We start from the raw sequence: 23,066 nt of genomic DNA, 5'->3' as shown, positions 1-23,066 counted from the left end.
ATTATGCTCTGATGCTTGCAGACTATGTTTAATCAAACTTACTAAAGAGGTTGCAGTGCATGTGGTTTGAACGGAGGATCTATCAAATGCTTTATCGAAGTTGAATATTTTGTGGAATGCCATCTTTCATAATATGGAAATAAATCTCATTCAAAGAAATGATTCAGTATACATCGGGGGGGGGGGATTTCTTTAATGAATGAACAGCGTGATGGAAATAAACAGCTTAATGCCCTACTTGGAAGTATTCATTGGGGGAAAAACTTTTAACGGAAACTGTGCAAAATGGTTTAGGATCTTCCATTTAAAAAATCAACACATTAAAAGGAAAAAACAGAATACTTATTAAAGAGATATGGAAAAGACTCAAATATATTTCCATCTATCCCTAATTATAAACCACTTTATCTTCTTCTGCAGAAGCAATATCAACACCTACTTATTTTTAGATTGCAAAATGTTGCATATCCTTTGCCGAATCTGCTGGGTCTTCACACTGTACACAATGGGATTGAGAAGTGGTGGGACAGCAACAAATATGTTGGCCATCAGCATGTGGACAATGGGGGAGAGGTGCTTCCCAAATCGATGTACCACACTGATGCCAATCATTGGGATGTAGAAGATCAAGATGGCAGAAATGTGGGCCACACAGGTGTTGAGAGCCTTCAGACACTCTTTTCGAGAAGCAATGCTCAAAACAGTCGTCAGGATCAGAATATAAGATACAATAATGATCAGAACATCCAGCATTATAGTGCACGTGACTACAACCAAGCCATATATGATATTGACTTTTATGCCTGCGCAGGCTAACTTCATGGCATCTTGGTGGAGACAGTAGGAGTGAGAAAGGACATTGGATCTGCAGAAAGTGAGCCGTTTAATGAGAAAGGGGAATGGGAAACAAAAACAGAAACCTCTGGATAAGATAGCTATTCCCATTTTTGCAATGACTGAATTCGATAGAAGTGATTTGTATCTCAGTGGATCACGGATGGCAATCAAGCGATCAAATGCCATTGCCACAAGAATGCCAGACTCTATCGCTTGTAATGCATGGATAAAGAACATCTGGCAGATGCAAGCATTGAATGGGATTTCTCTGAAGTCAAACCAATAGACCCCCAGCATAGTTGGCATGGTGGACATGCACAGGGCCAGATCCGAGCAGGCGAGCAGGCAAAGGAAGAAGTACATGGGCTCATGGAGGCTTGGATCAATCTTGATGACATAGAGGATCGTGATGTTCCCAAGCAGGGTTAGGGCGTAGAGCACAAACAATGGGAAGGCCACCCAAGAGTTCTTCTCCTGCATCCCAGGGATGCCAATCAGGACAAAGGTTTGGTGGCTCACAAGGCTGCTGTTGAAACTGGTGAAGGAAGACATCATTCCCCAGCTGTTGTGGTAGAAAGATTCTAAGGAGTAACAAAATTGATCTGAACGTTAGAGATTCTGATATCCTGCTTCAGTCCAACATGAAATGTTGTTATTAGAGCCTCCATTCAAAGAAGGAGAAACAGTCCTAAAATCAGTGCTAAATTCTCCTTTTATGATGGTCAACAAAGAACCCTATTTTTAATGTTTGAAGTTTTATTCTGCTTTTAGTCCTCTGTTGGGGACCACCCAGAGTGGCTGGGGAAACTCAGCCAGATGGGCGGGATATAAATAATAAAAGTACAGTATCATCATCATCATCATCAATCTCAGTCCTCAACAGTCTCCCAACTCCAACCAGTTCATCTCTTTTATTATTTAAAGCTTCTATACCTGTTTGCTTGCTTTTGTCAAGGTGGTATTGGCTTTTGTGGCCTTGGGAAATTCATTGTTTCTCAATTTCTCATCTGCAGATTTGGAATAACAATCACAGTGTAACTGCTGACATAGAAATGATATATCTAAATGACTAAATGTACAGCAGCATGAGGAATAGGGGGTGGGACAAGTCTCATCCCACCTTCTCCTGCTCCCCCTTTAAAGAACAGGTTGGGCAGCCATCTGTCATGGATGCTTTGGCTGCCATTCCTTCACCCTTGAGGTTCCTCCCAAATCTACAAGTCTATGATTCCTCTTCTGAGAAGTCAATCTTGAAACTGAAACGCCCACTGAGCAAAAGGAATGTGACCAGATATGACCAGAGGCTGGAATCGGGGGGCGGGGGCAGATATTGACTGATTTTATAATTGTGTACATAAAACAAAAATGTACAAATGAGTAGAAATGAATATTAAGAATGGATGAAGGAAGAAAAACTAGGATACCAGGATGACATACCTTTAGGAGCCAGGTGAAAATGTTCCTCTAACACCAGGCTTCTGGGTGGTTGAACAATCTCTGGTCTTTTAAACATTTGTGGGAGCGGAGTCTTTGGTTTGCTTTTATGTTTTGGTTATGTATTTTGCCTTATTTTGTAATGTTATGTTGTGAAGCTCCCTCTGATGTTGGGTGAAGAGCAGTAAACAAATAGAATAGATAAAAATAGTAATTATGATGATCTGGGAAAATAAGATGTGAAACAATCTGCATGAGGAAAAGTGGCTAAAACCTGCAAGACTTAGAACATGCAAACGTAAAAGTAAAACAGAATAAAATGAAGTATTACTCAAAGCTGTCCATAGTCCGAAGCCTAGAAAAAGCCGCCTCTATTCATACCTTTGTCATAAGATGGGCCTGTTGCGACAAGAGAGAAGCAAGATCTTCTCAAAGGAATAACAAAGGGCCCCTCTAGATGGCCAATTTATTGAGGATTCATCTTGAGTTGCTTGTGCAAATCTGACAGAGAGGTTAGTGACTGCATTTTCATTCTGCTTGGTTTGTGAGGTGGTTATAAGAGAATGCATATTTATCCTGCCCTCATCCTGATTTGCATTCAGAGCCCTTGCTCATCTATCAGTCACTCATTTGTTCATCCTGCACTTTTCAAGACATTTCCCTGTCACTTTCCAAATTGCAAACAGTCTGTTTTTTAAATAAATATATATAAGAAACAGATTTGTTGTTCTAGGGTGATAGAGCACTCCCACTTTAAAAGTGTAAACTGAAAATTCTGGTGCGTGATTGAACGACTCACCTGAAAATATTGGTGGTCTGGAGATGCCCAATGATAACTCAGAGCAACAGAAAATGTCTGTGGGAAAGATGGAGCAGAAATATCTAATCCAGTATAAAATTATATTGAAAGGCAGGGAGAATTTCTCCCAGGCCCTGTTTGAAGTGCATGTACTGGCGTGTTCTGCTTGATATAGGTTGGGAATAAGATAACCTGAATGATCAACTCACCCTCATATATGTAGACTGGGACCTCCTGCAGATACCATCTTAGCAAGATGTGGGATCTGCACAATGAAGGAAGAGGACCTCTGGAATTGCCTCCTGAATGGGACCCAGTGTCCCTTTGGAATGGCCTGTTCTTCAATATGAGACAGCGCCACCTTTGTTGCAATTTGAGCACCTACTGAAGACCCTCCTCTTCCGTCCCAGTCGGCATCTGCACTTTTAGAGTGTTTGTATAAATGAATTTGTTCCTAGATCTCTGTATGGTTTTTATATTGGAATCATTTGGAATTTTTAAACATATGGAACTGTTTTCAACTGTCCCCCCCAACTTTCTTGCATATTTCAAAATAAAAAAATTCCTTCCAGTAGCACCTTAAAGACCAACTAAGTTAGTTCTTGGTATGAGCTTTCGTGTGCATGCACACTTCTTCAGATACTCTGAAACAGAAGTTGCCAGATCCTTCTATATAGTGCATATTTCAGCTTTCTTTGTATACTTTCTGGTGGCAACCTTCCCTGGGACTAAGTTGTGAAGGACGGGGAAGAAATCAAATAGATGAAGCAATCAAAGCTAAAAGATTCTTTTTACAATTCTTTACAGCTTCCATTGTCCTCCGTAGTCCTGGACAGCAGATGGACTCTTCCAATATGGATTTCCACATTAAATCCCAGTTTCTCTCTGGCCTGCCCAGTAGCAATTGCAGCATTTTCGCTCAAATGATAAAGATGATAATGATGATAAGTTTCATAATAATCATATTGATAATGAGAAGCATGATTATCATCAAAGTTCAGCAGTAGTACAGAAGCATATGCTGCTTTTCCATATGGATATGGATATTAGACTATTATTTTATTGTTATTTGCTGCTAACAATTAACAAAAATGCCTCTGGTATACACAATATTTAACATGGAACATTGGAACAAAAAGCAAGTGTAAACCCTCTTGATCATCTTATAGCCTCATGACTCTGAGCTCAGTCAAGGGAAAACTCACATGCTTTGTATCTCAACGAGTCCTTTGCCCTTACCTGACTTTATGGCATAGGCTGTGAACCTGACCTGGTGAGCATGGAACCTGCATGCTCCTGCCTGTGATGTTCTTGGCAATAAGCATTGTAGAAAAACTGTTTTCCCTCCGGGCAATGACACCATGGGGCCTAGGTGCCCAGAACTGCTGAACCCACTGAGAGCAGTTATTAGAGAATCCCCAAGGATCCTGTGAAGGGACCTGCAATTATGTTCTCAGAGGTGTTCTAGAGACCACTCTGTGCTCCCTTGTTCCTTAACACCAAAGAAGTGGGATGCAGGCGGAAATATGCTCAGAGTGGAGTATTGATTTCATGCTCTTTATTTCAGCTCATAGTACAACAGTGCAAATTTTCCCCCAAACCTCTGGCTATATATACATTATTTACACAATGTGTGACCGGCTGATTCAACCCCCCTCTTGGAGCCTGACTGGGCTACTCCTGCAGATGAATCAGGTTGCTGCATTCTAGGATCCTACCTGCCTATTGTTCCAGGATCCAAGCTCAGTACAGTCACACCTCATGTTACGTTTGCTTCAGGTTGCACTTGTGGTGGCCCAGAAGTACCGGAAAGGGTTGCTTCCGGGTTTCGCGGCTCACGCACATGCAGATGCGCAAAATGACATCACACGCATGCGCAGAAGTGGCGAATTGCGACACGTGCATGCGCAGACGCACAGATGAGGGTTGCATTCTGCTCATGTTGCAAACAGGCCTCCGGAACGGATCCCGTTTGCAACCAGAGGTACCACTGTACATAACACAGATAGAATATCTTAACCAGGAGGTCTCAACCTACCTCTCTGAGCGGATCCAGGGAGAGAGGTGTGAAAAGGGTGGAACAGCCACATGCTCCTTGAAGGGTGCATTTACAATAGAGAGCCCAGCCAGAGGACATGGCACATGGGGGGCATGAAGTAGGCACCCGCCCATTGGCGCCCACAGCACAGCACTGCCTGGTGCTCCTCTCTGCGAGCGCTGGGTCCTCCAATGCTGGGAGAGGAGCGCTGGCCTGCTTTGGGGGCACCTGTTTTGCACCCCCTCAAAAACCTGAGCCCGGGCGCACTGCCCCTCTGGCATGCCACACACTATGCCCCTGGGCTGCTAAGGCTCTAAGGGTTTCTGCAGCTGCTCGCTCTTCCTGGTGGGCTGAGTCCACTGCTTCCTTCTCTTTTGACTCTTCCTAGACCAAGGTGATGGGTGTGTGTCTGTCTCTGGCTCCTGTGAGGTGGCTGGGACCAGTCAAGAAGAACATAAGAAGAGGCTGCTGGGTTAAGCCAATGGCCAATCTTGTCCAGCCTCCTGCTCCCATATTGGAACCCATAAGTTGGAAACGAAGCCCCAGAGCCCTCTCTGTGTCAGTACGCCTTTGAGCCGATGCCAACAACTGGGTTCAACAACTTCTTCTGCCCCAACTGGGCTAGGCGACTGGGTAGCACTTCCATAGACCTTCCACTCCTGGAAAACAGGTCTAAGTGCACTGGACCCACAACTGTGAGTTGTGAGCACCAAACTCAGCAGAGTATGAACAACACGGAAGAAAGCTGTGAAACATAACTTCTTTATTTTCTAATAGCTACTGCAAACTAAACTAAAGAAGTACTGGCTTGCATGAGTGTTACAGCTCTCACTCAGCCATCTAATAACTACAGAGATAACACTAAGACTCCCACAGCGAAGAGCAGTTTCTGCCCCCTCCTTTCTGAAAACATTGTCAGGAGATTCTCGCAATGGGAGGGGGTGAAAATATCCACACTCTGCTCCTGTCATTCCCAACAACTGCTATTCAGAAGCCAACTATGGAGGCAGACAACAGCTATCATGGCTAGTAGCCATCAATGGTCCTCTCCTCCTCCATGAATCCTCTTTTAAATACAGCTGTCATACGTCTGAGTTTTCTCAGACATATCTGGGATTCGTCTGCTGGGGAAAAAAATCTCAACAACTTTTGTGTCTGGATTTTCACATTTTAAAATAAGGCAGCCCCACTTTAAAGCCACCTGAGTTGGAGGCCATCACTGCCTCCTATGGGGCTGGGAGCCAGTTCCACAGTTTAACTCTGTGCTGTGTGAAGAAGGACTTCCTTTTATCTGTCCTAAATCTTCCAGCATTCCACTTCAATCCCACTTGGACTACTGCAATGTGCTCTACGTGGGGCTACCTTTGAAGGTGACCTGGAAACTACAACTAATCCAGAATGCAGCAGCTAGACTGGTGACTGGGAGCGGCCGCCGAGACCATATAACACCGGTCTTGAAAGATCTACATTGGCTCCCAGTACGTTTCTGAGCACAATTCAAAGTGTTGGTGCTGACCTTTAAAGTCCGAAACGGCCTCGGCCCAGTAGACCTAAAGGAGCGGCTCCATCCCATCGTTCAGCCCGGACACTGAGGTCCAGATCCGAGGTCCTTCTGGCGGTTGCCTCACTGCGAGAAGCCAAGTTACAGGGAACTAGGCAGAGGGCCTTCTCAGTAGTGGCACCCACCCTGTGGAACGCCCTCCCACCAGATGTCAAAGAGAACAACAACTGCCAGACTTTTAAAGACATCTGAAGGCAGCCCTGTTCAGGGAAGCTTTTAATGTTTGATGCATTACTGTGTTTTGAAATTTTGTTGGGGGCTGCCCAGAGTGGTTGGGGAGGCCCAGCCAGAAGGGCGGGGTATAAATAATAATAAATAAATGGGTGTCCATGAGTTTTAGCATTATGAGAAAGGGATAAAAACTTTCTCCATGCTGGGCATTGTTTTATAGACTTCTTTCAGGTCTCCCCTTACCCACATTTTCTCTAAGCTAAGACAGTGTCTCTGCTAAGCCTGCAGAGCAACATAGGGATAGAGAGACGGTGGGACTTCTGCTTCCCTTTGGGCAGAAGGTTGAAGCGAGACAGCAGGTTGAAGAAGAAGAACCAACAAAATGAATTCCATTTCTTTTAATGCCAAATGTGAACAGCAACATGATGGGAGAATCCCCTTTGGTTTAAAGAATACACATCAAAAGGTAAATTGACAGCACCTTAGAGCCCTACTTGTAAGTAAGCATAGATTATATTTTCTATGGAACCTGTGGCATTGTTTAGGCTCCTTTGTAAGGAAATAAAATTGAGGAAAGGACAAAGCAGTTATTAGAGAGGCAGAGGCATACCTAGGTGCTGGCAAAACCTGCCCCCACCGCAGGCTCAGAAGTGGTGCAAAAATCACCCCAGAAATCTTTCATCATCTGTGGTAAGACAGTAGACCATTGGGGACTTTGGAATGCTGAGGTATTGCTGAGTGCCTGCCACTGGCACAGCAACTGGGAGAAGCTTCCCATCCTTATTGCACAAAGGCACAAAGGGCGCACAGATACAGAAGTGACATGGGATGGATCCATTTATCCCTAATAATGAAACACAAACACTTTATCTTCCTCTTATGGCAGAATCCTCCTTTGGGAGAAATATCAACCCCTAGTTCTTTTCAGCTGCAATATGTTGCATATCCTTTGCCGAATCTGCGGGGTCTTCACACTGTACACAAAAGGATTGAGAAGTGGTGGGACCGCAACAAATATGTTGGCCATCAGCATGTGGACAATGGGGGAAAGGTGCTTCCCGTATCGATGTACCACTGTGATGCCAATCATTGGGACGTAGAAGATCAAGATGGCAGAAATGTGGGCCACACAGGTGTTGAGAGCCTTCAGACACTCTTTTCGAGAAGCAATGCTCAAAACTGTCTTCAGGATCAGAATATAAGATACAAGAATGACGAGAGCATCCAACAGAACTGTGCACATGACTGCGATCAAACCATATAAAACGTTGACTCTTGTGTCTGCGCAGGCTAACTTCATGGCATCTTGGTGGAGACAGTAGGAGTGAGAAAGGACATTGGATCTGCAGAAAGGGAGCCGTTTAATGAGAAAGGGGAATGGGAAGCAGACACAGAGACCTCTGGATAAGATAGCTATACCTATTTTTGCAATGACTGAATTTGAGAGAAGTGACCTGTATCTCAGTGGACCACGGATGGCAATGAACCGGTCAAAAGCCATTGCCACAAGAATGCCGGACTCTATTGCTTGTAATATGTGGATAAAGAACATCTGGCTGATGCAGCCATTGAGTGGGATTTCCCCAGAGTCAAACCAGTAGACCCCCAGCATAGTTGGCATGGTGGAGATGCAGAGGCCCAGATCGGAGCAGGCGAGCAGGCAAAGGAAGAAGTACATGGGCTCATGGAGTCTTGGGTCAATCTTGATGACGTAGAGGATCGTGAAATTCCCAAGCAGAGTCAGGGAGTAGAGCACAAACAATGGGAAGGCCACCCAAGAGTTCTTCTCCTGCATCCCAGGGATGCCAATCAAGACAAAGGTTTGGTGGCTCATAATGCTATCATTGGAGCTGGTCAGAGGTGAAATCATCCCCCAAATGCTTTTGGTGAAAGGAGTTGAAGGAGTCTTAAAACTGATCTGTATATTAGAGATTTTTATACAACCTTACAGATTCTGTTAATGTCATATTGCCTTTATGAAAGGGGATACATATTCTGTTTTAATTCAACAGCAAAATTTGTGTTAGAGCCTCTATTCAAGGAAGGAAGAGCAGTCCTGAATGCTGCTTCAGTTCACCTCCTATCCTGGCCAAATAACACTCCAACCCTATCATAAAAATCCCCAGTTTCTCATCTGCAAAACAGAAATAAAAAATACAGTGACATTGCTGAATTAGAAATTATCTGTCCAAATGACTGCGTGTACAAGGGAAGGATTGCATAGCACTCACCCCTCCTCTTGCTCGTCTTCAAAGACACCTTGAAACGGAGGTCCTTTTTACAGCCCCATCCAGTGGGCAGGAGGAACATGACCAGAGATGATGCTTGCAGAAGATAAGAAGCACTAAGCTGTTTGCAGAGGAAGATAAATACATATTAAAGAAATATTACATAAATCTGTTTTTCTTTAAGAGGTTGTTAATGTTTTTTCTTGTCTGAAACAGTCAGGCTTTATATAAGCTACAGTTCTCAAACGAAAGTTTCTACCATTCCATTGTTCTGTAGACCTTGTCCTCTATATCCCTGGGCAATGCTCCTGTTCACAATAAGCAACAGAAAAGCAGTGCAAACTCCAAATTATTGTCTCCTGTTCCAGGAACCAGCTGTTTTCCTGACTGGCCCAAACCATCCCCCCAATATGAAATTCCACATTGAATCCCAGTCTCTCTCTGGCTGGCCCAGTATGAATTGCAGCATTTTAAGTTTCATGATAAGGACCATAATAACCGTATTGGAAAAGATAATAATTATTCTCATCATAATTCAGCAGTGATACCACAGAACTTCATGTATGTGATAGCTTCCCATAAACGTGTCACTGTTATTTTCTTATTACCTGAAACTAACAATTAGCAAGAACTCTGATATGCACAATATTTACAACCCCCCAAATATGATATAACATAAAGCATGAGAATAAAATCAGAACAGTTTCCATCATCTCGTGGCCTCTTGATTGAGGAAGACCTCTCTGAAGCTGATCAATGGAAAACTCTCTCTCTCCTTCGTGTCTCATGGTGTCTGCTGCACTTACCCAACTTTATGGCACAGGCTGTGTACCTGACATGATTTCTTCCCAGGAGGGACGCTGAGCCTGTCTTTGCTGCTCCAAGAGGGATCCCATCTTTTTAATGCAAAAAGGGTTATAGCAAGAATGTTTTTCCTCAGAGAGGCCAGCTGCTCCCGAACCACTAGAAAATTGCTGAACCCCCTTGGGAGGAGATCTCTGAAATCCCTGCTGCAAGTAGAAAGACACATCCAGGCATCCTGCGCAAGGACTTGCAGTTCTGCTCTCAGAGGCATTCCAGAGATCACTCGGCGCTCCCCTCTTTTGTATAACCAGAGAAGTGGGATGCAGACAGACTATCCTAACAGGGAGGTCTCATTCTCCATGCAGATCTGAAGACCCCTAAAATCAGCGTCTGGATAAAAGAATGACATTGCTGTAAACTCTAAAAGAGTTTCAAGTAGTAAACAAACAATTGTCAGAGGCGAGAACAGTGATAGTTAGTTAGTTAGAATCATAGAATCATAGAGTTGGAAGAGACCACAAGGGCCATCGAGTCCAACCCCCTGCCAAGCAGGAAACACCATCAGAGCACTCCTGAGTTAGTTAGTTCATTTCATTCCTATTCCATCCCTCAGCCTGTAGGATGGTGGTATACACACATAATAAAATCATTAATAAGTTGCTTTTCAAAACTCACCATACCTTCATCAAACCAGAAAAAGCAATGCTGCAGGAGTGCCTCTTCTCCATGTGTTTGTCTAATCCTCCTTTAAAGCCATCCAATTTGGTGGCCATCATTGCCTCCAGTGGGAGAGAGTTCCACAGTTTAACTCTGCATTGCTCAAATGTGTTATTTCTTTTAACTGCACCAGATCTTCCAACATTCAGCTTTGATGGGTGCCCATGAGTTCTACTTAGTAGAACTCAACCAAATATGACAAAAAAATGAAGATGAATGAGGCTAAGAGCATAAAAACGGGAAAAACTATCCACGCAGAGCTGAGAAATCCTATTTAAATCACAGCAACTTTGCCCTATACAGGGGAAATTTGCAGAGCACATAAAGGGCAAAGAAACTCAGCTTCATTTGGTCCTTGATTCTATGGCTGAGGTGAGACCTAGAGGTTTTTCGTTACTGATACCTGATGCCGCAGACAAGACACCTCAAGAAGGCGTTCTGCTCCTAGATGCAGGGCTTGACCAGAGGAGGACAATTATGGGGCACATGGACCTACACTCGTATGGCTTTCCCAACTGGATTGCTACAGTTCACTCTAAGAGGAGCTATCCTTCAGGATAGTCCAGGAGTTGCAGCGGATTCCAAAGTCTGCTGCATGCATTGCAAGTGGTGCAGCAGAAAGGGATCGTGTAACACCAGCCGTGTGTGAACTGTGTGTTTGCCTGTTTGCAACCGGGGCCAAAGTGTTTGCTTTAATGTACAAAGCCCCACACAACCCGAGAACCAAGTACCTGATGCCTCTCCCCATTTCTGCCAGGTCAGGCCCTGGGATGTGCAGGGGAGTCGCATCTAGATATTGTGTTTATGAGCATGTTTGATTTGGCCTGACTTAATCAATCCACTTTTGGTTAAAGAAGTTGTTTTCACCAGTCAGAGTGAGAAACGACATTGGATCTACAGAAAGGGAGCCATTTAATGAGAAAAGGAAATAGGAAGCACAAACCAAGACCTCTGAACAAGATAGCTGCACCAAATGGTGCAGTTAAAGAATTTGGGAGAAGTGATCTGCATGTCAGTGGATCACAGGTGGCAATTAATCAGTCAAATGGAGTTATTTATTACATTTGTATACCGTTCTTCACCCTTAGATCTCAGGGCAGTTCACAACATAAAAATACAGGGGGAAAACCACAGGATTAATAATAATAATAATAATAATAATAATAATAATAATAATAGGAAGAAGAAGAAGAAGAAGAAGAAGACAACAACCCAATATTGCTCGACCCCCCTCAACACTTTTAAAAGTCATTGGGTGTTAATCAGCCAAAGGCCTGGTTGAAGAGGAACGTTTTTGCCTGGTGCCTGAAGATGTGTCTCTTTAAAGATGTACCCCTTCAAACAGGCAGGGACCACCCCCTCTCCTAAAGAGGCATTGATCACATTCTTGACCCAGCCAGCTCGCGTGGAAAAGGCAAAGGTCAGAAGTCAAAGACAACGCAACACAAGGTTATGGTCTCACGCTACACTCCAAAGGTCCGGAAGACGTCTAGATCAGTGTTCCCCAAGCTTGGGCCTCCAGCTGTTTTTGGACTACAACTCCCATCATCCCTCGCTAGGAAGACCAGTGGTCAAGGATGATGGGAATTGTAGTCCAAAAACAGCTGGAGGCCCAAGGTTGGGGAACACTGGTCTAGATCTTTCTTCATCGTTGACTCAGGAGTGACCCAGCACGTCTGCAAAGACAAACACCTGTTCGTGTCCTTTACTCCGCAGTAAGGTACGATTCACCAAGCGGAGGAGGATGAGCTTTATCAGCTCGGTCGAGCGGAGATTCCTCCTCCAGCCAAGTCCTCCGGAATCGCCTCCGACGTGATTGACGACCTGAGCCTCTGACAAGGCTCCAGGCACACACCCCATTCAGCAGAGAATCAAAGCAGCACGTGGAAGTGATGAGATTTATGGCTACATCGCTATGATTTATTTTCTAAGCTATGCAGACAGAAAATAAATATACATCCTCTCTCTGTGAGAGCAGAGAGCAACTGAACAACAAAGGAACAGGAAATCAGTAACGTCACATCCGTCTCCTGTCTTCCGTGAGACTTCCAACAGTATGGAATGTGTGGAATGCAAAACAGAGTCTTGTGACTCCAAAACACTACACAGTGGCAAACAGAAACTAACACCCACACCCTGCTGGCTTTTACCAGCCAAGAGAGGCAAAGGTCTAGAGCAGGCATGGCCAAACTTGGCCCTCCAGCTCTTTTGGGACTGCAATTCCCATCATCCCTGACCACTGGTCCTGTTAGCTAGGGATGATGGGAGTTGTAGTCCCAAAACAGCTGGGTGGCCAAGTTTGGTCATGCCTGGTCTAGAGCATCACCCTGACCGATCCAAGAACCTTGTCCACATCCTTGAGCCTCACCAACTGAAACTCATGCAACACAACAGGACTAGGCTGTGCTCTGGACACCCCTTGGGTTTCAGTTGCTAAAACAGTGGAGTCAAGATCTTGGTGGATGCAAGTGATTTTATCCTCAAAATGCTTTGCAAACAACACTAGACAGGAAAGCTTTGCTGGATGGCATAGTGAGGATTCAATGGAGGCGGCAAAGTATGCCTTCTTTGCTGTCTTCACTGCCTCTAGGTAGGCTCAATGATGAGCCCTCCCCATTGCATTTGACCAAATCTCTCCTTCACTCATGTTCAAGACATCTTCCAGTATGTTTCCTCATCCTATGCACTGGAGTATACCAGGGAGCCAAGGGGCTCCATGAGGTGGGAAAGGGCACTCAGGGATGATCATATAAATGGCCTGAGCTGTCTGTATGTTCCAGAAGTTGGCCAGGTCTTTGCCAGGAGCTCCAGTGATCATCAGCCAGGAAATCTCCCAGAGCCATCTGGAAACCCATTGGATCCATCAGCCTCCTCTCTCATCTCTCTATGATGAATATCTACATTGGGTGGACAGGCGGAGTCCCCAGATCCTGCACTGTTCCCCCGTCATGTGGAATAGATAGATAGATAGATAGATGATAGATAGATAGATAGATTCTTTATTGTCATTACACTAGTGCAACATTGCACAAGTGCAACGAAATTGGATGCCAACCCTTAAAAACAACAAAAGCAAAACAACAGCAACAACCAAACAAACCACCTTCCAGCCACACCCACACCCACACCCATCAAACTCCCAGGTCTCACTATCGAGTTACAGCATTCAAAAAGGCCACAGCTCTTGGATAGAAACTGTTTTTCAGTCTATTTGTCCTGGACTTGATGTTTCTATACCTCCTGCCAGAAGGCAGTAGTGCAAACAGACTGTATCCCGGGTGAGATGGATCCTGCAGGATGTTGTTTGCTTTCCTAAGGCAATGGGAACCGTACAGTTCTTCCAAAGGTGGGAGAGGGTGACCAATAATCCTTTGGGCTGTGGAATAACGACTCAAGTCAACGTGCTATGGGATTAAATTGGCCACAACTTTATTCAATTTCAAATGTGGGTAGACCTTGGCTCAGGCATTGGGCGTTCTCCCTCCCCGATCCCCAGCCGGGGACCTAGGGAGCATCAGGGTTATCCAGTGTGTGTGTGTGGGGGGGATGGGCCGGCTCTGGAGAACATATGTTCAAGCAGAGATGGCCGCCCCCGTAACGCCGCCGCCGCAGGAGAGAGCAATGACGACCTTTCGGTGTACGGCCAAAGCCTCCCTTCAGAAAACCCCTTTAACGGGGAACCCTGGTATCGCCGCCGCAAGAGGAAGATGGACAAAAGGATTCCGCCCAAGGCCTGATACCGCCAAAGTTGTGACGTTTTGCTACGGGAAAGGCGAAACCTGCCAATGCAGGGAAATTCCTTTCCAGCCCTTTAACAGCGACCTTAACGTAGCAGCGCCCGCATACCTGTGAAGAAAAGTTAACCTGCAAAACCTGTGAAGAAAAGTTAACCTGCAAAATAAGACCTTAACTGAGGGTGGGTAGGGTGGGAGAAGCTCTGGAGCCAAGTGAGGATTCCTAGGTAAGATCCTCCCTCTATTGTGTGGGCAGGTAATCCCTCCCCCACCTGGCCTGGTCTCCTTGGCAACGCTTCCCCCAGGTGGGATTGGACAACTGACTGAGGTAGGCGGAGACCTCCAGGTATCCCACCTGAGGGAAGGCAAAGCCAAGCCTATGCTGTTGGAGCCGCTCCAGATCTAGGGGCTGCACGCGTCCACGCAAAGGGCGCCCCCCATTTCAAGCGGGGAGCGGTCATTCTGATATCATTTCAGGTTTAAGCATAATCACCTAGCCTAGCCAACCCTCCGTTCCTGCATACAGCAGTTGCCATGGGCCTTATCCGTTTATTCTTTTCAGTGTTCTGGAACAAACACCTGCTACCTATTCTGCACTGTAAGAGGTAAATATTGCTCATGCAGTTTAGCTTGGCCACAGGCTCAAAAGAAAATGGAGTTTTCAGGAAGATACAATTTTAAAGAAAAAATTGATTATTCTCCATCAACAGCCCTATTCCTAAGTATTAATATTTCTTCTTATTTGTGTATGGAATAATAATAATAATAATAATAATAATAATAATAATAATAATTTATTATTTGTACCCCGCCCATCTGGCTGGGTTTCCCCAACCACTCTGGGCGGCTTCCATAGAAACCAAAAATACACTAATATATCACACATTAAAACTTCCCTGAACAGGGCTGCCTTAAGATGTCTTCTGAATGTCAGGTAGTTGTTTATCGCTTTGACATCTGATGGGAGGGCGTTCCACAGGGCGGGCGCCACTACCGAGAAGGCCCTCTGCCTGGTTCCCTGTAGCTTTGCTTCTCGCAATGAGGGAACCGCCAGAAGGCCCTCAGCGCTGGACCTCAGTGTCCGGGCAGAACGATGGGGGTGGAGACGCTCCTTCAGGTATACTGGACCGAGGCCGTTTAGGGCTTTAAAGGTCAGCACCAACACTTTGAATTGTGCTCGGAAATGTACTGTGAATCCTATGCAGAATTGCTCAGTGTCTGCCATTAAACATATCAGAATAAAAAGGACAAAACAGACTCAATATTAAACAGATTCAGAAATAATCTGGGATGCATTTCTACATTTTACATTTGTAAAAAAAACCCAGAAGCTTTCCTTTTTTGGAATCATAGGTGCAGAACTACACAAACTGTATAGAAACTTATTTACGTATGCTACTACAGAGGCAAAAATGTTACTTGCCCCAAAATGGAAAGAAGCAGAAGTCCCAGCAAAGGAAGAATTGATACAAAAACATGGAATATGCAGAAATGGTGAAATTTACTGGAAGAATAAGAAATCAAGATAACAAACTTTTTATAAAAGGATGGAAATGGTTTATGGAATATTTAAAAACAAAGTGTAAAAAGATAAGAACCTTGGCAGGATTATTGTAATGACCTGAAGTTTTACTTAAAGTGGATGAATAAATGAACAAGTTAAGTTAATTTGGAATATGCAGGAAATATCAAAAATATATCTAAGGAACTGCAGAAAGAGGAGGAAGTCGAATATCAAAATGTTAAAATGATCGTAAAACAATTGAAATGTAAATAACAGAAAATCATATTGAAAACAAAAACAAAAGCAGAGATGACCTGGGATGGATCCATCTATCCCTAAATATAAACTACTTTATCTTCCTTTCATCAGAGAATTTTATTTCGGTAGAAATATCAAACCCAACTTTTTTTTAAAGTGCAGTATATTCCATACCCTTTGCCGAATTTGCTGGGTCTTTACACAGTACACAACAGGATTAAGAAGTGGTGGAACCATAACAAATGTGTTGGCCATCAGCATGTGGACAATGGGGGAGAGGTGCTTCCCGTATCGATGTACCACAGCAATGCCAATCATTGGGACATAGAAAATCAGGATGGCAGAAACGTGGGCCACACAGGTGTTGAGAGCCTTGAAGCATTCTTCATGAGAGGCAATGCTCAAAACAGTCTTCAGGATCATGACATATGATGCAAGAATGATAACAATGTCCGTCCCTAAAGTGGAAACAGCTATTATCAAACCATAGAAAATGTTGACCTTTATGTCTGCACAGGCTAACTTCATGGCATCTTGGTGGAGACAGTAGGAGTGAGAAAGGACATTGGATCTGCAGAAAGGGAGCCGTTTAATGAGAAATGGGAATGGGAAACAAAAACAGAAACCTCTGGATAAGATAGCTATTCCTATTTTTACAATGACTGTATTTGGAATAAGTGATTTGTATCTCAGTGGATCACGAATGGCAATCAAGCGGTCAAAAGCCATTGCCACAAGAATGCCGGACTCAATCCCTTGCAAGGCATGGATAAAGAACATCTGGCTGATGCAGCCATTGAGTGGAATTTCCCCAGAGTCAAACCAATACACACTCAGAATAGTTGGCATGGTGGAGAAGCAGAGGCCCAGATCCGAGCAGGCGAGCATGGAAAGGAAGAAGTACATGGGCTCATGGAGACTTTGGTTGGTCTTGATGACATAGAGGATCGTGATGTTCCCAAGCAGAGTCAGGGCGTAGAGCACAAACAATGGGAAGGCCACCCAAGAGTTCTTCTCCTGCATCCCAGGGATGCCAATCAGGACAAAGGTTTGGTGGCTCACAAGGCTGTCATTGAATCTGCTGGTGGAGGACATCGTTCCCCTGGTGCTTTTGGTGGAAAGATATTAAGGAATAATAAAAGTTAAATGTTGAACCTGGGGAAGGAGAACATGCCTCCCCAAGAGGCTTTCTGTTCTAAAGAGTCATAAAATTCATATTGTGACATGATGTAAGAGATTTTGTAACGTATTGAGAAATCTCCCAGTTTAGTCCACCTTCTGCCCTGGCCATAGAACACCCCAACCCCAACATCAAAATCAATCCCCAAAAGTCGCCCAAGTCTTACCAGTGGAGTGGAGGTCTCAAGAGTGTGGATTTCAAAGATTCAGTCTCCCAACTTCTCATCTGTAAAATTCAAATAACAATCACAGTGCAATTCATAAATTAGAAAAGGTAGCTATAAATCACTAGACATATAGTATTATTTGGGAAGGACAGGACTAGTCTCACCCCATGTCCTCCTCTTATGAGAAGACACCTTGAAATGGGGGGGGGCCTTCATTTTGCAGCCCTATCCAGTTGATGAGAAGATTGTGATAATAGAATCATAGAAATGTAGAGTGGAAACTACCATGGGGGACATTTTCTCCCTACTCCACACAGATGTTGCAGCAAAAATTGCAGCCCACCACAATATTCCATTCTTCCTCACTTAGTGGTCCAATAGTCCTTCTGCTCTGTAGTCCTTCTCCTCCTCCTTTCTGGAAAGCAGACCCCCACCCCAACCACAGGATAGAGCTGTACAACCTCCAGATTACTGACTCCTGATCCAGGAAAACAGATATTTTCTTGATCAGCCCAAACCCTCCCCCCCCCATATGAAGTTCCAGATTAAACCCCATCTCTTTCTGGCTCCCAGTATGAATGGCAGCATCTTTACATTACTCAGGAAATCATCTCTGAAGCCAATCGGAGGAAAACACATCTGTTTGACAGCTCATGCAGTCCTTTGCAGTTACCTGACTTCATGGCACAGCCTGTGAAGCTAACATGCTTTCTCCCCGGGTCAACGCTTATCCTGCCTGTGCTGCTGTAAGAGAGATTCTGCCTGTGATATTTATGGTGTGTAAAGAGTTACTGAAAAACTCTTTTCCCTCAGGGAGACAAGTTGCCCTCAAACTGGGAGACGATGCTGAACCCTGTGAGAGGAGATCTCGCAAATCCCAATGGCAAGAATTAGGTAATCTCTGTGGATCCTGCACAAGGACCCGGAGTTCTTGTCTCAGAGGCATTCCAGGGATCACTCTGTGCTCCTCTCCTTTGTATAACCAGAGAAATAGGAGATGTACAGAATATCTTAACAGAGAGGTCTCATCCTCCTTGGCCGAGGAACCAACTCCTAGGGGCAAAAAGGTCTTTGGCACCCCAATAAAATATTTGATGGGGCTGTCCCTGCTAAGTTGATACGCATTGCCATTCAAATGATGTGTGCGCACTGTGTCATGTGATCAATTATGCAGGGCAGGTGCCCCCCATATATTATTCAAGTGGGCACCCCTGATCCCTGCAGCTCAGAGGCAGATGAGAAGGAAAGTTGGGAAATCATGGGAGAGCCAGAGCAACACCTGGCTGACACGTCATTATAAAGCATTCCAGACCCTCCATCTCCCAGAAACCAGTGAGTCCCGAAAGTAAGAGAGCAAAGTACTCAGAGACAGTGGGTATGTAGCAGCAGCTGTAGAAGTGACTAATGGGCATATGGGAGAACCAGGGGTGGGGTGGGAGAGATTCACCCAGGACAACGCCATTATCCAAGAGGCTGGGTTGTATAACCTCTCTCTGTAAATACTGAATAAGAAAAGGATGGTAAGAAATCTTCCCTTGTCTTTATACTTTCCTGGGCAATAGCTGAGAGTCGCTGACAGCATCCTGACAGATGATGAGGAAGCATTAATGATGACCCTTTGGGTTCGTTCAGTCAACCAGCTACAAATGCACCTCACAGTGACACTATCTAGCTCACATTATACCAGCTTCTTCTCAGCAATAGCATGGGGGACTTTTACAAAAGCCTTGCTAAAATCTAGATATATGGAATCCACAGCATCCCCCTGATCCACCAAGCTTGTAACAGTTCTCTTTCTTCTTCACACAAAGGACTTACTACGTCCTTGTTCTTCCTCTTGCATCAAACATAGCTGGAAAAACCCCTATTGTATTTTTCTAACCTTTCTTGCAAGTCTGAGCTCACTCCGAGCTTTAGCCCATGTGAGTTTCTTCCTGCACCCTTGCTTCATCTATCTCTGTCACTTTCTTTAAAAAAACACACACACAAAAACCTTTGAAATCCAAAGACTGAAGAACAACATTTTTTAACAGTGAAACTAAAATTCCTATATATTTTTAATCCTTTTAAGGATTGAACCAGCTTAAAATATTTCCCTTTTGTACCCTGTTGTTTCTTCAGGCTTTGAGTTTCCTTACAAAACACTTTCTCTTCCGTTTAGCACAGAATTGTCATTTGGAAAAGGTATCAACCCCTGGTTTTCTTTTCTTTTTTTAAAATAAATTTTTATTAAGTTTTCCATCATAATAACACAAACCACAAAGCAAAATGATACACACACAAAAAAACAAAAAAAAAGGGGGGGAAGAAAAAGAGAGAAAAAGAAAAGGGGAGGAAGGGGGGAACAATAAACAAATATACAATAAAAACAAACTTAATTCTTCCCAAATCCAACTTTTTAAACATCTTAATTGACTTCCTCAAGTCCCTCCCTTCTGAGTTTCCTTGTAATTTAAAAGTAACAGCTTTCCAATATCCTTATTAAACTAAAACAATTTCCAATTATTGTCATCTTATTCACTTTTCTTAACATTCTAAATCCCATTTATTTAATTAAAACTTAACTTATCCTTATTTGTTTCTTTCAAGTAATTTCTAATTTTTTATATTACAATATTTGTTCAAATAGTCCTTAAATTTCCTCCAATCCTCTTGAAACTCCTCTTCTTTCTGGTCGCAGATTCTTCCCGTCAGGTCAGCTAGCTCTGAAAAGTCCATCATCTTCATCTGCCAATCTTCCACTGTTGGTAGTTCTTGTGTTTTCCAATTTTTAGCAAGTAATATTCGAGTGGCCGTTGTGGCATACAAAAATTATTTAACATATTTCTTGGGCAATTCTAAACCTGTTATTCCAAGGAGAAAGGCCTCTGGTTTCTTAATAAATGTATATTTTAACATTTTTTTCAGTTCGTCATAAATCTTCTCCCAGAAGTCTTTCACCTTGGGACAAGTCTACCACATATCGAAAAAAGTACCTTCTTTTTCTTTACATTTCCAACAAAGGTTATCACTTTTGTGATAAATCTTTGCTAGTTTTACAGGGGTCAAGTAACATCTATACATCATCTTCATAATGTTTTTCTTTAACATTGGACATGCAGTGAGCTTAACCCCTTTCCTCCATAGCCTCTCCCAGTCCTCCATCATTATGTTATGTCCCACACCCCTTGCCCAATCAATCATAACTGATTTAACTTGTTCATCCTTTGGTTGCCACTCCAACAACAAACTGTACATTTTAGACATATTCTTATCATTAGTTTCTAACAACTCTGTTTCCAATTTGGTTTTTTCTGTTGCAAAACCATTTCTCTTATCCATCTTATATAATTCGTTAATTTGATAATATTGCAACCAATTCACTTTATCTTTAATTTGTTCAAATGGTTTTAATTTAAAACCTTCCTGATTCTCTAACAACAAATCTGAATACCTCAACCATTTGTTTTCCATATTTAACTTTTTTTGGGCCTGTGCTTCCATTGGTGAAATCCATTTTGGTGTTTTTCTTACTAAGAGATCTTTGTATCTAGTCCATACATTGCCTGACCCTGTGTTTTATCCATTAATGTTGATGCTACTCCATTCAGGTCTCCCATTAAAATCAATTTGTAATCCATATAATCCATGAGTTTTAAGTCCAGATTCTTAAAAAATTCCACTTTGCCATCATTTGGTGCATAAATTCCCAGCAAAAGAAATTTATCGCCTTGTGCCGTAATTTCAACTGCAATGTACCTCCTTTCCTCATCTTTAAACAACAATTTGGGGTTCCATTTTTCTTTAACATAAAAAAACCACACCTCTTTTTTCACTTTGAGGGATGAAATAAATTCCTGCCCAAGTTTCTTATTTTGGAGAATTTTCCTATGAAGTCTTGTAACATGTGTTTCTTGTAGACAAATTATGTCCAAATTCTGTCTTGCCAGTACGTGATAAACTTGATTCCTCTTAAAACACGAATTTAGACCATTCACATTCCAGGAGTAGATTTTCAAAGACATCTTGATTTGTTAGGGGCCTACTGCCCCTGCCCCTAATGAACGAGAACTTTCCAGTCCAAGCTCTTTTGCATTTTTCTCCAAAAATCTTTCTTTCTCTCCGACAGTTGTTATTCTTTGTTTCCTTCCTTGAAATTTAAAAGATAATCCTTCTGGGAACTCCCACCTGAAGAAAATGTTCTTTCTTCTTAGGGCACTGGCCAAATCCGTATAATTATTTCTCAGGGCCAAAATGTATGTCGGAATGTCTTTAAACAGAATTATTCCCTTCTCATCTATCTTTAAACTTTTTTTGTAATGGTGGCCTAAAATAATATCTCTCTGCTCTTTGGTTTTAAAAATCACCTTACAGCCATGTGTGATCTTAGTATCTTTTTTAGGTCCAAATCTGTAGGCCTTATCAATCCAGGAATTTAATTTTTTTTTTTGAGAGGCCCCAATAAGCTGCAATTCCTTCAAATTATCCCGCTCTTACGCCCCTCAATCTCAGATTACATTCCCTCTGTTTTAGCTGGAGAGACGCAATTGAAATTTGAGATTGTCGCTGAATTGCCTCTAAATCAGCAATTCTCACAGTTTCCAAATGCACCAGTCTTGACTCATGTGCTGATACATCTGAATTAACTTGCATCAAATCTTGTCTTAATTGAGCAAAGTCACTTTTTAATTCCTGTATAGACTTTTGATTTCCTCTTACTTCTGTTTTAATTCCCTGAAGCAATTGCAACACAGACTCCTCAAAAGTTGGTGACTTAGAGTCCCTTCTTGGTTTAATTTTTGCTTTCTCTGTCCTCTCTCTATTCTCTCCCCCATCCATAACTTGCAATTCTTTTGTTCAAGGTCAGTCTCAAACAAAGGGGAGATAAGGAGACAGACAGTTTCTCTTCTCAAGCATTTCCACCAGTCTTAATATAAAAGTCAACAGCCTCTCTAACTTGTAATCCTTTCTTAATTCCCCAGATGTTAATAACACAGTCCCAATTTACAATTTATATCTGAGGGTAGGGGTACTGTTTAAAAGAGAAAGGGAAAAGAAAGACCTTTGAGTTCGGGCAGCTGCAGTTACTCCCCCCCCCCCCAAGTAGGAAAATGAAAGTAGAAAGTGTCCTTTTCTTTACAACGTCACAATGGAGTCTAGTCTTCCCGACCGAGTAGTCCACTTCCACAAAGAAAATACCTCGTAAATCCAAACTGTCTGCAAGGATTAAAAGAGTCTGAAAAGTATCTCCCCCCTTCCCCCTGCTAGTAGGAGGGATACAGAGATTAACTTGAAAGTCTTTAGAAAGTCATAAATTTTAGATCGCGGCTTCGGCTAATGTAGCTGTTTTGTCTCTTAATCAGAGGAATGGACTGACCTCCATTGTTTTTTTAAGCCCCTGTCCTTTCCAAATAAATGTCAAATTTTTTAATTTATTACTCACTCTTTTCCAATCAAAGTTGCTTGGAGAAATTGGCCGCTCACGATCACCGGACTTGGAGCTTCATGCGATGAAGGAAGCGAGTCTATTCCCAAGTGCCTCCGTCTCCAACCCCACCCGCTCTCGGAGCCCTTATCAAGAGCTTACCGGGGGTGAGGGAGTCATTCCAGGCACCCACAGGAACACCAAGTCCTCGGAATGCTCAATTCGAGGTTT

At 43.2% G+C, this 23,066-nt stretch overlaps 3 protein-coding genes across 6 annotated transcripts in view; 1 reads left to right on the top strand and 2 right to left on the bottom strand.

The window, feature by feature from the left end:
• The window catches only part of LOC309530300 (uncharacterized protein), a 670,922-nt gene that overhangs the window by 94,000 nt on the left and 553,856 nt on the right, over positions 1–23,066 (top strand). The window lies entirely within an intron of this gene.
• LOC309531556 (uncharacterized protein) lies at positions 436–8,710 on the bottom strand (the record flags this gene model as incomplete). The annotated part of the gene is made up of 2 exons (XM_082221148.1): positions 436–1,418; positions 7,753–8,710. 2 exons carry the CDS (start codon positions 8,708–8,710, stop codon positions 436–438), a joined length of 1,941 nt encoding a protein of 646 aa, XP_082077274.1.
• LOC309531555 (olfactory receptor 51H1-like) lies at positions 16,203–17,180 on the bottom strand (the record flags this gene model as incomplete). Its single annotated transcript, XM_082221147.1, has 1 exon — positions 16,203–17,180. The coding sequence occupies one exon, from the start codon at positions 17,178–17,180 to the stop codon at positions 16,203–16,205; it is 978 nt and encodes a 325-aa protein (XP_082077273.1).

The sequence above is a fragment of the Podarcis vaucheri genome, assembly GCF_965113315.1.
Source record: "Podarcis vaucheri genome assembly, chromosome: 4".
Taxonomy (NCBI): Eukaryota; Metazoa; Chordata; class Lepidosauria; order Squamata; family Lacertidae; genus Podarcis; species Podarcis vaucheri.
Note: the sequence above shows the minus strand (reverse complement) of the source record. Positions and strands in the feature narration are given on the sequence as shown.